General features: G+C 46.4%; 2 protein-coding genes and 2 long non-coding RNA genes across 6 annotated transcripts in view; 2 read left to right on the plus strand and 2 right to left on the minus strand.

Moving 5' to 3' along the window:
- The window catches only part of RBM44 (RNA binding motif protein 44), a 36,761-nt gene extending 34,798 nt beyond the window's left edge, over positions 1–1,963 (plus strand). For both annotated transcript variants that reach the window (XM_070618768.1, XM_070618769.1), the window contains exon 16: positions 978–1,963. The gene's annotated coding sequence lies outside the window, so the exon portion shown is untranslated. The remainder of the gene's footprint in view (positions 1–977) is intronic.
- LOC139083294 (uncharacterized) overlaps positions 1–11,070 on the minus strand; it is a 36,149-nt gene extending 25,079 nt beyond the window's left edge. Inside the window, exons 1-2 of one of the 2 annotated variants that reach the window (XR_011539903.1) lie at positions 4,496–4,634; positions 4,190–4,388 (exon numbers count right to left, since the gene is read on the minus strand). This is a non-coding gene — a long non-coding RNA (uncharacterized lncRNA). Of the gene's footprint in view, positions 1–4,189; positions 4,389–4,495; positions 4,635–10,850 lie in introns of those variants that run through there. The other variant, XR_011539904.1, reaches the window with a different exon arrangement.
- Positions 8,279–9,985, minus strand: LOC139083295 (uncharacterized). Its single transcript, XR_011539905.1, has 2 exons — positions 9,846–9,985; positions 8,279–8,520 (listed from the first exon to the last, which is right to left on the minus strand). It is a non-coding gene; the product is annotated as an uncharacterized lncRNA (long non-coding RNA).
- RAMP1 (receptor activity modifying protein 1) overlaps positions 10,074–13,096 on the plus strand; it is a 48,865-nt gene continuing 45,842 nt past the window's right edge. The window contains exon 1 of the mRNA XM_070618770.1: positions 10,074–10,516. Coding sequence (XP_070474871.1) covers positions 10,465–10,516 — 52 coding nt within the window. The 5' untranslated portion in view covers positions 10,074–10,464. The remainder of the gene's footprint in view (positions 10,517–13,096) is intronic.

Raw genomic sequence — 13,096 nt, forward strand, 5'->3', positions numbered from 1 at the left:
ACCCCCAGTAATCTATTCAGCCTAATCCTGATAATCCCCAAGTTAGTTCCCAAATAATCAGTTAAGTGCTTTCCTCATTCTTCATCCTCCTAAACCAAACTATACAGGTTAGTGAATTTTTACGTAACTATGCCCAGGTCTGTATACCAGGTCAAGGTACATAAGGTTTCTGGCACCTCAGAAAGCTTCTCTGTGTCCCTTCTCACATACCCACACACCCCCTAACCACAGAGGTGACCTTCTAGGTGCTCAGAACTCAGCAGTGAAAAGATCAAATTCTTGCTTCAAGGTGCCTGCATTCCAGAGAGGAGAAGGAAATAAATCAACAAGCTAATTTCAAATAGTGACGAATTCAACAATGAAGATAAAGCAGAGCAATGGGCCAGAGGAAAACTGGGGAGGGGCCGTACTTAACCAGGGCAGCTTTGGTGAGGGCATTTCACATGAATACAGAACTTCCTCAAGGATGTGTGTTAGGATTTCCTTTTCAGATTTATTTCCCACGGTCCCGTTTGTCTTAAAAATAATAATTTTCGTGTCATAGATATTCATTAGTAAATCAGTGTTTGTGAGTCTGCCTTTGTGACACTAGCCGAGGTCCCTCATAGTGAATGAAGTCACTCGAACATCTCACTTCAGTGATTTTCTGTTCAAGACGCTGCCACGTTTTTACCACTATGACAATCCAGTTTTCTCTGTTAAAATAGAATCTGAATAGTTTTCTGTATATATAATCCCTGTGGCCTATTTCTGCTATTGATCTAGTCATAGAGTTTAGTGTTAGGCCTAGTCGAGGGACAGAATTCAATGGTAAATGAGTATATATGATACTCATTTGTGATAAATGAGTTTAGTGTCAATGATTGGTTTAGTAGTAGAGTATAGTGATAACTAACTGTATACCTTTCTGTAATATTGGATTCAGCATAATCACCACTCTTTACTGTTGATTTCTCCCTTCTTTTCTTGACCTACAGAATTTCCTTGGAGAACGTGTGTTCCCTCCTACAGAGAATGTTCTACAGCACTTAGGAAAAAATTGTGGTAATAGCACGATGATGTAATTAGGCTCAATAAATGGATCTAGCTGTTTATAATATTGTACCTTATAGTCCTCCTTTAAAATCCAGCAACTATTGTTTCTACAATATTAAGATCTTCTCTATATAAAATTAAAAGATAATTGTAATGTTTATAAACTTTCTATTTCAAACTTGTGACTTAGAGACTTCAAGCTATGTATTTTGGATCAGAATAAATGGCCATGTCCCTTTAAAAAGTCTTTGTTAAATTAGTTTTTAAAAATACTGACCAAAAGAAGGTTTCTTATTGTTTCAGAGTTCATTAAATGATTTCCATACATGAAAAATGTAATTTACTTGAAGTTCTTGTCTTAGTTTCAGTTTTCAGTTGTCTTTAAGAGTCTTATATTGAACCGTAGGATAACAGATAGACTGAATCCATAGATGCACAACATTTTGCGACGTGTATATTTTGAAGTTTTCAAGATAGTTAAATTACTGCTGTGATACATTTAATGCATTTTTCTGATTTCGTTATAGAACATTTAGATGTATTTTCCTTGTTTTCACTAGGAACAGGGAACCCATGCATGCTTTGGTAAAGTGCTGAAATTTAAGTGGTCACCATATTGCTTAAGTTTGTTTTGTAATAAGTTCTGTTATATTGGGTTAGCATGTAAATAGGAACAATTTGCAAAGCCCAATTTTATGCCTTATCTGCTAACATATAAATTTCTTTAATTTCTTACTTTTTAAAAGTAACATACTGTTTAAAGTTGCAGTTTTACTAATAGTAAGATGAACATTTAAATATGCGTTTTCTTCTTCAAATGTTTAAAATGTTTAGAGCATTCAATATTTGGTTGGTATCACTTGATTAAAAGTTACCCATTTAACATTTATATTTGATGTATTTATATTTAATAAAGGCAGAATCTATAGTTCCACTGTAAATTTAATACTTTCTGCAGGTTTGAGGGCATTTTCCAAGTGTAACTTAACTTACCAGTGTTTATGTGGAATCTACACAGATGGTGAGGCTGCACATCAAACTGCTGGATTTCAGAATTTTCCTCTTTTATAGGCTTTTTGGTTTTATTTTACATATTAATTTGTCTCCAATTATTACCAGATCCATCCCAAATGTCTACCAGGAATTGGGTTCCAGAATGTAAAAAAATAATTTAAAAGAACTCTATTAAATGAAACTTGAGAATCATTGGTTTCGGCCATACATTGAGTTAGTAGAATCCTAGAATTAGGGAGATTTTTTCCTATATGCTAAATCATATGGTTATTTATATTAAAAGGCTACAGTCAGAGTTAGCACTGAATAAAGTTAAAACATGGACTAGACATTATTTTCAACATGCTAGCAGCAATAAGAACCATACTTCTGGTCCTTTGTTTCTAAAAGGATTTGATGAAGTAGAATTCGCTTTTAGAATACATAGAGACGAAATTACTGCATTCCTTGGGGAAAATATAGAAAGGATCATTTGAAACGATAACTTTCAACTATTTTGAAATAAAGATGTCCTCTCCAAAAACTGAAGGTAAAAATCAGGCAACTCTTGTAGATCAAAAGGCTTCCAGCCATGACCAGTAAATTCATTGCTGTCATTAAGCTTCCCGAGGTAAATATACAAGCTGGAGTAATTCATGAATCTTTTGGAACTGCAAGTGAAAAATCAGTATTTATCTTAGTCCCTAAAGTCTCTAATTTGACATTAGTTAATTATATAAAATTCTTATAGAATCTTAAAGTACTAGTCAAATTATTCCAAGTTTCCAGATATCTTCAACTAGCAAAGTTTCAGATAATACATTATTGCTCAAAATTATTTTTCTTTCATACAGTATTATTGAGACACTAAGGAGCACTTTAGCTATACCAACTATGATATACAGGTGATTATGTTTGGCAATAACCAGAGACCTAGAATGTTGTGAAAACTCTGAGACTGTCACAAAAAATGTGAGACTAAAAATTCCCATTGGCTCTGCCAGTGCCCATGTTAGTTCTAGTCAAAGGAGAGAACGCATAACTGAGAAGCTCAACACAACAGGTTAGTTTCTTTTTAAAGAAATGGTTATCCAACCAGTGTTTGGATGGATTGACTTTGCTGCTTTTTCACTATTGATAATTATATTTATTATCAAGTGTCTTCCTGGCACGTAGTAAAATGTTTAATGAGTGTTAGCTCTTGGGATTGGCAGAATAATGGCCCTCCAAACCGTCCTGTCCTCATGCCCCAAACCTGTGAGTGGGTCACGTGGCAAAGGGAATTAAGGTTGCAGAAGCAAGTACGGTTGCTAAATCAGCTGAGCTGGAGTCAGTCAATGATCCTGGAGTATCTGGGGGGCAGAAGAGAGAACCGGAGAAATGGCATTTCAGGGAGGACTCCGCCTGCTGCTGCTGCTGGCCTTGAGGATGGAGGAAGGGGCCCAAGCTAAGGACTGCAGGTGGCCTCCGGAAGCTGGAACAGGCAGGGAAACAGACTGTCCCCTAGTGCCACCAGAAGGAATGCAGCCCCGCCAACATCTTGATTTTAGCCTCGTGGAACCTGTGTCAGACTCCTGCCTTCCAGAAGCATAAGGTAATGAATTTGTATTGCTTAAGCCACCAAGTTTGTGGTAATGTGTTACACCAGCAATTACAAAGCTATAATTGTTATCTCTAGAAAAGTATCAGGAACAATGTAAGATTGTTTACAGGTTTTGCATGTCTTTGCCTGAATTCTGACTCTTAGGGAAGAAACAGTTCTGCGTGAGCCATGAGTGTTATATAAACCCTCAGCTACCAGTGTTTGCATAGAACTTACATCTTAATAATATCATGATCGTTAAGGTTGATAGTAATATTCTCCTGACAGATCAGGGAATGTCATTATTATTTATATAATGGGCATCGATTGCTGTAAACGACTTTGCTTTAACTGCCAGGAGCGAGCCCTGAGCTTGGGGTTCATCTCTCATAGTGCACTGTTTAAGAAGGCATGCTCTGAAGCCAGCTTCTCTGGGTTCAGATTCCTGCTCCAACTTTGCTGGCTTGTTTAGCCGTGGACAGGTTCCATCACCTCCCTGGGCCTCCATTGTCTGGTGTGTGAAATGGAGATAAGAGGAGGACCTGCCCTCGTAAGCATGGGGTAAAATAAAGCATTTACCTGAGGACTTGTTGGGAGCTGGGAGCGTTCAGTCAGGGTTCGCAGCTGCTGCCAGCGCTGTCGTCAGGCAGTGTGCAGGGATGCGTCTCTGTGCAGTGACTGCGCCCGGACTTGTTGGAGTGTCCTGCTGTTCTACTTTCATTCTACTGTTTTGATTTGTTTTTCTCTTCTGTGAATGTCTATAACTGCCTCAATATTCCTTAGGATGAAGTAGGCCAGAAATTAGTATGTTAGGGACACTTGATTACAAACAATAGAAGCACAACTCAAACTAGCCAAAGCACAAAAAAGGGAACATTAACTTACATAATTGACAGCTGCAGAAATGACTTCAGGTATAGCCGGATCAAGAGGCTTCTGCCTTCTCTCTCCCTCTCTCTCTGATTCTCTGGTACACACACACACACGCACATACACACTATCCTGAATAATTAGGAGTGGTTACAGTGTTCACTAAGAACTTCTGGGAAATAGGCACACGGGCGGCAGTGTTCAGATTATTTGGTATACAGCTGTTTTTTATTTAGCAAGAATTTTAGACTTGCAGAAAAGTTGCAAAAATAGAGAGTTGATATATGCTCTACATTCAGCTTCCCCTAATGTTAACAATTTACGTAACCATAGCAAAATTATCAAAGCCAGGAAATTAACATGGGTGCAGTCCTCCTAATCACAGATCTTACTCAGATTTCACCAGTTTCCCCCAGCGTTCTTCTTGTGTTCTAGGATCCAGTCCAGTGCCCACACTGCATTTAGTTACTGTTTTCTTCATCCTCTCCAGTCTGTGACAGCTTCTATTTTCTTGTCTTTCATGACCTTGACATTTTTGATGAGTACTGATTAGCTGTTCTGTAGAATACCTTTTGATTTCAGTGTATCAGCTGTTTTCTCCTGATTATGTTGACGATATGCGGTTTGGATGAGCGCCACAGAAGTGCTGGGTCCTCAGTACACTGTGCCCTCAGTACACTGTGCCCTCGGTACACTGTGCCCTCAGTACACTGTGTGGGGGGCACATACATGCCTTACAGGCGATGTTCTCCTTCATCGCTTGGTTACCGTGACCTCTGCCGGGTTTCACCACTGTAATGTAAACTTACTGTTTTTCCCTTGTAATTGAGGGAGATCTTGGATAAGTATGCAGTATCTGTTTGTCTTAAAACTTTTGCTCACTGGTTTTAGCATCCATCAGAAATCTTGCCTGAAACTGCTTTTCTTGTGGTGTTTTTCTAATGATGATTTTGTATATCTCTTCATTCCTTCTACAATGACTACTTAGAAGTTTCCTGTTAGGAAAAGCTGTCTCTTCCCCCTGGTTTATGTATTCAATTATTTATATCAGCATAGACTCGTTGATGTTTATCTTGTTCTGTGAGTTATAATAACAAGACTGTCATTGCTTATTTTGTCACTTGCATTATTCCAGCGTTAGCCATTAGGAGCTTGTGCAGGTTGGGTTCTGTATCTTTGAAAATTGCCATCCTTTTTCAAGTACTTATTTTCTGGCACCACAGGATATTTTAGCCTCATCTCGTAGATTCCCTGCCCAGCCCTGGAATCAAGCACTTCTCCAACAAGCTCTGATTCCTTTTATTGGAAAGTACTATTTGGAAACCAAGGTCTGGTCAGCAGATATGCTCATTGTTGTTGGAGCTGGAGCAGACAGAGCTGGGAAATATGTGTCTGTTAATCCCTGCCTTCAGACACACCTCCATGTGTTTGTTGTATCCTCGTGTGCACGTAGGGTCATCACAGCATTGTAACCCATACCCCGGAGAGAGACGGATTTACTAACCAGAGGACAGCAGTGGTGGCCGGTTCTTCTCGTCTTCAGCCTTAGAGTGTGCAGTCGGAATATTAGTTTCTAAACTTACGCAGGTTACGCCTTTTATCCTCGATCCCCTCCATGTGGTTGTGTTAGACACTTGTGCCAGAGTCTCACAGAGCAGGGAGGGTCTTCAGTTCATACGTGTGACATCTCATCTCATCTGGTGTTGTGCACTAGCTCTGGATAGACTCGACTGTCATTAATTTTCATAGCATTGGGAGGGTTTAGAATTATTTCCATATCTAGGATGTTAAGGTTTAACCCTTCTGGTACTGTGCCACCTCACCCTTAGGCCGCCTCGCAGCCCCCGTCTTCAGCCCCACCGTCTCTCCCAGTCCTCCTTTGCTCACCGCTCAGATGGGCTGGCTGCGGGTGGGGTGAAGGGGAGAGATCACGTGCTGGACTCCGGTGATTTTCCTCTTTGACTCCCTTAATTTGCAGTCATAAAATTCTCCAAGTGATGCTGACGGCATAGTTTTATGTAGAATTTACTTTCTGCTTCTTGTCTTTGTTTGACTTTGGAGAGGGCATTTTGGGAACTAGGAAGATGTGCAGCCGGTTGTTGTTGTCCTCAGCCACTGCCAGGTACCGAGTGTTTGGGCTGGGATGGCAGTGCCCCGTGGGGACTGAGCTGAAGCTCGTGAAGCTGAGTGCCCCTGAGGGACTGCTGCTTCTGTTCAGTGTTTATCCCACAATTGTCCTATGCAAACAAACTGCAGACCCGAGTTGCTACTGCTTATAGACATGGTATCTTGGGAACCTCTAATTCATCAGCCATCATGCCTCAAGTTTAACCTCTAAATTGCCAGCCTGGTGGTGAGGACACCAGCAAGATCTTCCCCTGTGAATCAGCAAATTATTGAAAAAGTGTCTACCGAACATGTGATTGGTTTTTTCTTTCCGTGCTTAAAGATGTTGCTCCATCGTTGTCTGGTTTGCGTTGTTTCCATGAGAACACTCCTGTCACCTTTATCTTTGTTCCTCTCTACATAATGTATCTTTTTCTCTGGCAGCCTTTAAGATTTCCTCTTTCTTACTGGTTTTGAGCAATTTGATTATGAGTTGTCTTGGTCTTTTTTTCTTCATGATTCCTATGCTTGGAGTTTAATAATATTCTTTATAGGTTATAGAACAGTTTTTACACAGTCGTTCACATGTTTCTGTGTGCCAGGACTCCAATTACACATATATTAGGCCACTTGAAGTTGTGTTAGTTGTCTTTTGTCCTGAGATGTAGTAGTTACTTGGAAATCATTTGATCTTGTCAGTTGTCGCTTTTCCGCTTTGTTGGGCAGCCTTCATAACTTTTCCCAACTCCAGAGGCAGCACCCTTCTACTGATCTCTCTGACATCAGCTTAGCTCAAAGTTTCTCCACTACAGGTGGTGGGAACTGGAGCTATTCCTGGCCCTGTGTGAACTCTTAGGGGTTGCTCCAGCCTGCTCCTTTCTGGTGGCTCTTCTCCCCGCCCCCGCTGGTGTCCTGGTGAGTGTGCTGCGACTCACGGGGACGCTCTGCAGCTCTTCTCTGTGCAGCTCCTCCTCCAGTTCTCTGCAGCCCTGCCAACTCCGGCTGCTGTGGCTGCTCTGGGCTCCCAGCTCTGTCTCCTCGACCCTGGGAGACCCTGCCCTCTGGTTCCCTACCTACGCTGTGGTCTGGAAGCTGCAGGCAGAAGGCTCACCTCACCTGCTTCCCTGCTCTCAGGGCTCCCTGTCCTGCACCGCCTGTGGTCCAGGGTGACAACTCTTGTTTCATCTGTTTTGTCCAGTTTTTTAGTTTAAGGGAGGAGGGTAAATCCAGTCCTGTTACTTCATCATGGCTGGAAGCAGAAGTCTTCCTATGTTTGAATTTTTAGTAGTGTTGACCTGTCTAGATTGTGTCTTTAACCCTGCTGTGCGTGCAGTAAAGCATCTGCCATTTTCTCACCTCATCCATCATTTAACCTAATGTCCATCTAGATGGAGGGGTCTGGGGAGAGGAATGATCTTCCATGCTACTATCGCTGGCTAGAAATACAGATACAGCGGGCAGAATCTAGCCAGGGTGAGGTTGTCCACTCGAGATATGTGTCATAGCCGTAGGGGCAAGTGTTGAGGATCTGCCCCACTTTCCCACCTTTTGCGGAAGGGAGACCCATAGTAATTACTGGGCCTCTCTCCCAGACCCAAGGTGCAGGGCTGAAAACCATCAGGAGGGAAAACCCAGTGTATACCCCCCACTTTGGCATTCCCCCCAAATTATGAACTTCCAAAGCACATGAACTTGAGAAATACACTTTGTCTTAGTAGGTACATGTGTCTCTTAGGGGCTGTGTGAGAAAATGGAAAGGAGGAATGGCAAGGGCTTCCCCTGCCGCAGCCTCGCCTCTGCTGCAGTTGAGCTTCAAAGAGGAAATGGTGCAAACACTGGCTCCTCCTGAGCCTGGGGCTGAACACACAGGAGTCCCAAGTCCTTCAGGTGATGAACACAGGGCCCAACTCGAAGATGCAGAGAGGTGCACCAGCCTAGAGTGGAAAGAGTGGCTTGGTCTGCGAGTGGAGGGCGAGTCTGAGAGCACAGAGAGACACGCTCTTCTCCCTCACTGGTGACTGCCTCATACAGGACTCCCAGCGGACCTGTCCCAGGGCTCGGCTGGGGCCTCACTCAGCCCCCCAACTGTGCCATTCCCACGTGGCATGGTCCCTGGCCACTGGCCCTTAGCTCTGGCCCGCAGTCCCCTCGAGCACTCCTCTCCCATGCAGCCCTCAAGACTGCTTCCACCACAGCTGAGGCAGGGGTCCCACACCCGCCGTGTGTGGTTCCTTTGTCTGGCATTCATGTTGTCACTGAGATCTTTGGAGTTTGCCCCACTAGATTCACGAGCTGGAGGGCAGGACCTGCACTGTTTACCTAGCACAGTCTTGCCCATAGGAGGCGCTCAAATGACTGTCAAAGGAACAAAGTGTGAGGCCAGGCCGCCCAAGGCGGGGTCTTCCTAAGGTTCAGAAAGAGGAGCTAACAGAGAGCTGTGCCATCCTCCCAGCCTGCGTTCAGAAAGTAGATGGATGGCCCCCTGGCTGTCAGCTGCCTCCTGTTCGCCACACTGACAGCAGGTGGCTCTCTTGCCTTTCATTTGGCAGAGAGAAATGTTCATTCAGTCCATACGGGTTGACCACAGATTGCGCACTATGCAGTGTCCTTTTCAGCCACAAAGGAGATGTGACCATTGCACTCAGGGTAGTGGTTCTTCGCCCTCTCGAGGGCAGTGGTTGGTTCATGGGCCTGAGCACAAATTTACGCAGTTGCTCAGTGTTCTTCTTGGAATAGGACGTTACAAGAAGGAACCACCGCAGGGTGAAATCCAGCCCCAGTAGGGCTTTGAGGGCTGAGGACAGCTCAGCTGCCCTGGACTCGTGCCTCCCGACTTTGTCTCCCCGTCAGACCTGTGCCTGGGGAAGCCTGCTCTGCCCCGGGGCTCGTGTGTCCCCTCAGGGAGCCCTTGTCTAATCGCTCTCTAAACGAATACACCCAAGCTTCTCATCCTTTCCTCCCTCAGTTCTTCACGCAGGCTCCGGAGTGACCACCTCCCAAGGCAGGTCTAAGCTGTCCTCTTTCTGTGTAAGTTCGGGTTAGAACTATATCTGAGCCCCTCGCAACCTCCTGCCAGCCTCCCTGCCTCTCACCACCCATCCTGGCAGCAAGTCCATAGGGGCACCTCCCAGTCCCCCCAGAGAGCCCTGTTTCCCCGGCCCCTAGGACTTCTGTGCGTGCCTGCCTTGCCCCTTTGCCTGCGGGCAAGCCGTTCCCCACCCTGCAGGTCCTCGGCATTGACTCCAGTTTCTCACTGTACCTGTGGGTCCTTTTTGCGTTACGTTACTGAGTCTCCCCGGCGCCACGGCTGGTTTTGTCCCCGCGGTATCCCCAGTGGCCGCACCTTGAGGGAGAGCTAGATGCAGAAGGTGGTCTTTGTCTTTTGCAGAACAGACCCTGCTTCCCACCCCAGGCGGGAGCGGCCAGAACCTGGGGAGAGGCGGGGCTGGCGCTCGGGTCGAGGCCGAGGCGCCTGGTCTGGGACATCATCCCTAGTTGAAACTGTCCGTCCGTTCGGCTAACGTTGCAGGAGCGCAGCGCCTGTGCGGGCGCCCGAGAGTGCGTCCTGCCGGCAGGGCCCTGAGCCGCCGCGCCGCCCGCCCTCGGTGCAGCCCTTCCCGGCCCGCGCTCGCTCCGCGCCGTCCGGGCCACTTGCGGGAGGGTCGGGTCGCTGTCGGCCGCTTCCACCCGTCCCGGCGCCCCGGCCCGCAGGTGCTGGCCGCCCGGTTCCCTGCCGCCGGCCCTCCCGCGCGGTCCCAGCGCCCCCCTCCGCCCCCGGGCGCCGCAGGGGGCCGGCCGCCGCCTCCCCAGCTCCCGCCCCCGGCGCCGCAGCGGGCTCAGTCCTCGGCGCGGGCGGACTCGGCTCGGCAGCGCGCGCCATGGCCCAGGACCTGCGCGGCCTCCCGCGGCGCGGCCTCTGGCTGCTCCTGGGTGAGTAGGGCCGGGGTCCCGACTCCCCGCCGGGCGGTCCCGAGGGGAGACGGGCGCCTGTCCCGCGCGGGGCCCGCGACCAGCTGGCGGGGTCGTCGGAGCGGCGGGCGCCGCAGCCCTGGCTGGGCGGGAGGCCCCGAGGCGCAGGGGACACGGGCGCGCGCGCGGGGGTCCGCGCAGGGCTGCGCCCCCGACCGGGGAAAGGGGCGGCTTCGGGGACATCGCGGGGGCCAGGGAGTTTTGAAAGGCAAGGAGCAACTGTCTCCCGCGCACCCGGGAACTCACTTGTTTTCAGGAGGGAAAATAGGACGCGCCGGCTCCCCCCTCCCGGTACCTCTGTGTCCTGGAGCTCGGAGCTGTGATGGCCAAGAGTGGGAGCCGGCGCCTTGCAGACTGAGTATTTGGGAATCAGAACCACGGCCCATTTATCTAGAAATAAGTTAAAACTGAAAATCTGACTCCTTGTCACAGCAGTTGCTTATTTGCAAATAAATCTTCCCTAGGATGTCCTTTGCAAACATGAGGCCAGCCGTCCTTCTTTGGGACATTCTCACAGCTTTTCTTGTTTGCCTGTTGACTTGGCACTTCTGGCTAATAAAAATTCAAAGAGGGCCTGCTGGTGAGGTGGCAGAGCATGCTCGGCTTTCGGTTTTGAGAGAGATTATAAACCTAAACCCAGTGGTCACAGGAATGAGCACAAGACTTAGCAAAGTTTAGGAAAAACTTGTCTTCACTTCCCTGTCCACAGTGTTTTCATAAAACCCTAAAACTGAAACCGCATGGTGACAGGAACGTGCACAACACTGAGCAAAAGTTGGCAAGAAATTGTTTTTACTTCCCTTTCCACAACGTTTCATAAAATGCTAGGAAGCATTTCTAGACCGCTTTAGCTATTGGATTCACTTTGTGTGTTTAGTTACCTTTTAATAGACACTAGGGCACTGAAGTGGAATAATCGGGTGGTCCTGGGAGGACCCCCAGCTATCACTGGTACTTGTGGCCTTTCCCCAGAACAGGTGATGTTGGTCAGAAGCAGCTGCTGCACAGGTCCCCCTCGGTGCTGGCGCTGATGGTGATGGGGTGACCATCGCACGGTTTTTGTAGCTGGAGAAGCTTGGGGCAATGTGGCTTGTCCTGGAGATGGCCCAGCCGCTGGGGGGTTGGGGGGTACTGAGGGCTGCACAGGAGCTGTGCGGTTCCAGGTCTCCCTGTTCCTAGACCTCGCCAACAAGTGTCGATCTGCATAAACCCTTGGCATCTGCTTCAGTCTAATACAATCTGAAAACTGATCTTGCCGCTTAAGGGTTTTGGCTGAAGTTATGTGAAAAGCAAGATCTTATGATATTATTCTCTTCTTTTGTGTTTAGATCCCTTTGGCTTGACATGGAACTTACTGTTTTGGTTTCCTAAGAAATGAACATTTCTCTCTTAGCAAGACAGAGAGCTGGGTTATGTCATTTTTTTTTTACCATAAATAAACAAATAAAGGCTCTTTCCTGGTATCTAGAAGCTGCACCCTCTAAAGCTTGTGTAAGCAAAACGCTATGTCACGATCATATATAAAGACCTTCCTTATTTACCAGGAAAGCAATACATCCTCTACTAGAAGTCCGAAGTCCTGTAATCTTGGCATGATTCTGAGTGGTCTGGCTAGTGTTGTATCTTGGAAAAATAAACACAACTTTATGAAGTTATCAGTAAATTAATGTCATTGGAGCCCAGCAGTAATTAGTAGAATTACAGAGCAAAAAGCCTTTTCTTCCCAAGTTGCAGCATTAGCCAGATCTCCCTGGTGGTGAAGATTTTGCTACCCAAAACGGCAATGTGGAATTTCCTTGTTTTCTTTTTTTAAGTATGCTAGGCCATAGGTTCAAGAAGTCATCTGCAACAGCTTTACAATCAAGCTCTTTTTCTTATTCGACCTGCATGCAGTTATTAAAATCTCGCTATTCATATGATTTCTTTCTGCTCCAGGCTTCATGTATGGTCTTCTGTCTAGAGAAGACTCTGATGCGACCACATGCCTTTTAAAAGTTTTGTATATAGCCGTGAAAAGTTTGTCATCAATCAGAAAAGAAGGAGGTTTCCAGCAGACCCGGGGTTATTCTACGATGACTGCCTTGTGAGCTCCTGTTTTTATGAGCCCACCTTCGCCCAGGAGTGCCGAGGCTGACTTGCATGAACTCACCTGTCATCTGTCCTGGGAAGCACGCGCCTTCCCTGGCATCATGCTGGGGGGGTTGGGGGTTTTCTTGCAAGGCTGCTATATTTATTGAAACAGAGAACTTTCTTTAAATACAAGTGTAACGGTTTGGAACCGACTGGGACATCACGGGAAATGCAATATAAGTGACCACTTCAGATTGTCATTTTTTTTAAATCTGGAGGCTGTTCTAATCCTGGAGTCCAGATCTGAAGGAGTCTTATTTGCTAATCAACTCAGTGTGTTTGTTTACTCTGTATATTTAGCTGCTGGGAGAAATTTCTGGATTTTTGTCTCCCTTCCGTCAGTATGTGCCGGTCAGTGTACATATCGTCAGTCCCAGGTCAGGGCTGTTGAGAAACGTTTATATCCACATT

The sequence above is a fragment of the Equus przewalskii genome, chromosome 5, assembly GCF_037783145.1.
Source record: "Equus przewalskii isolate Varuska chromosome 5, EquPr2, whole genome shotgun sequence".
In the NCBI taxonomy this organism is placed as follows: domain Eukaryota; kingdom Metazoa; phylum Chordata; class Mammalia; order Perissodactyla; family Equidae; genus Equus; species Equus przewalskii.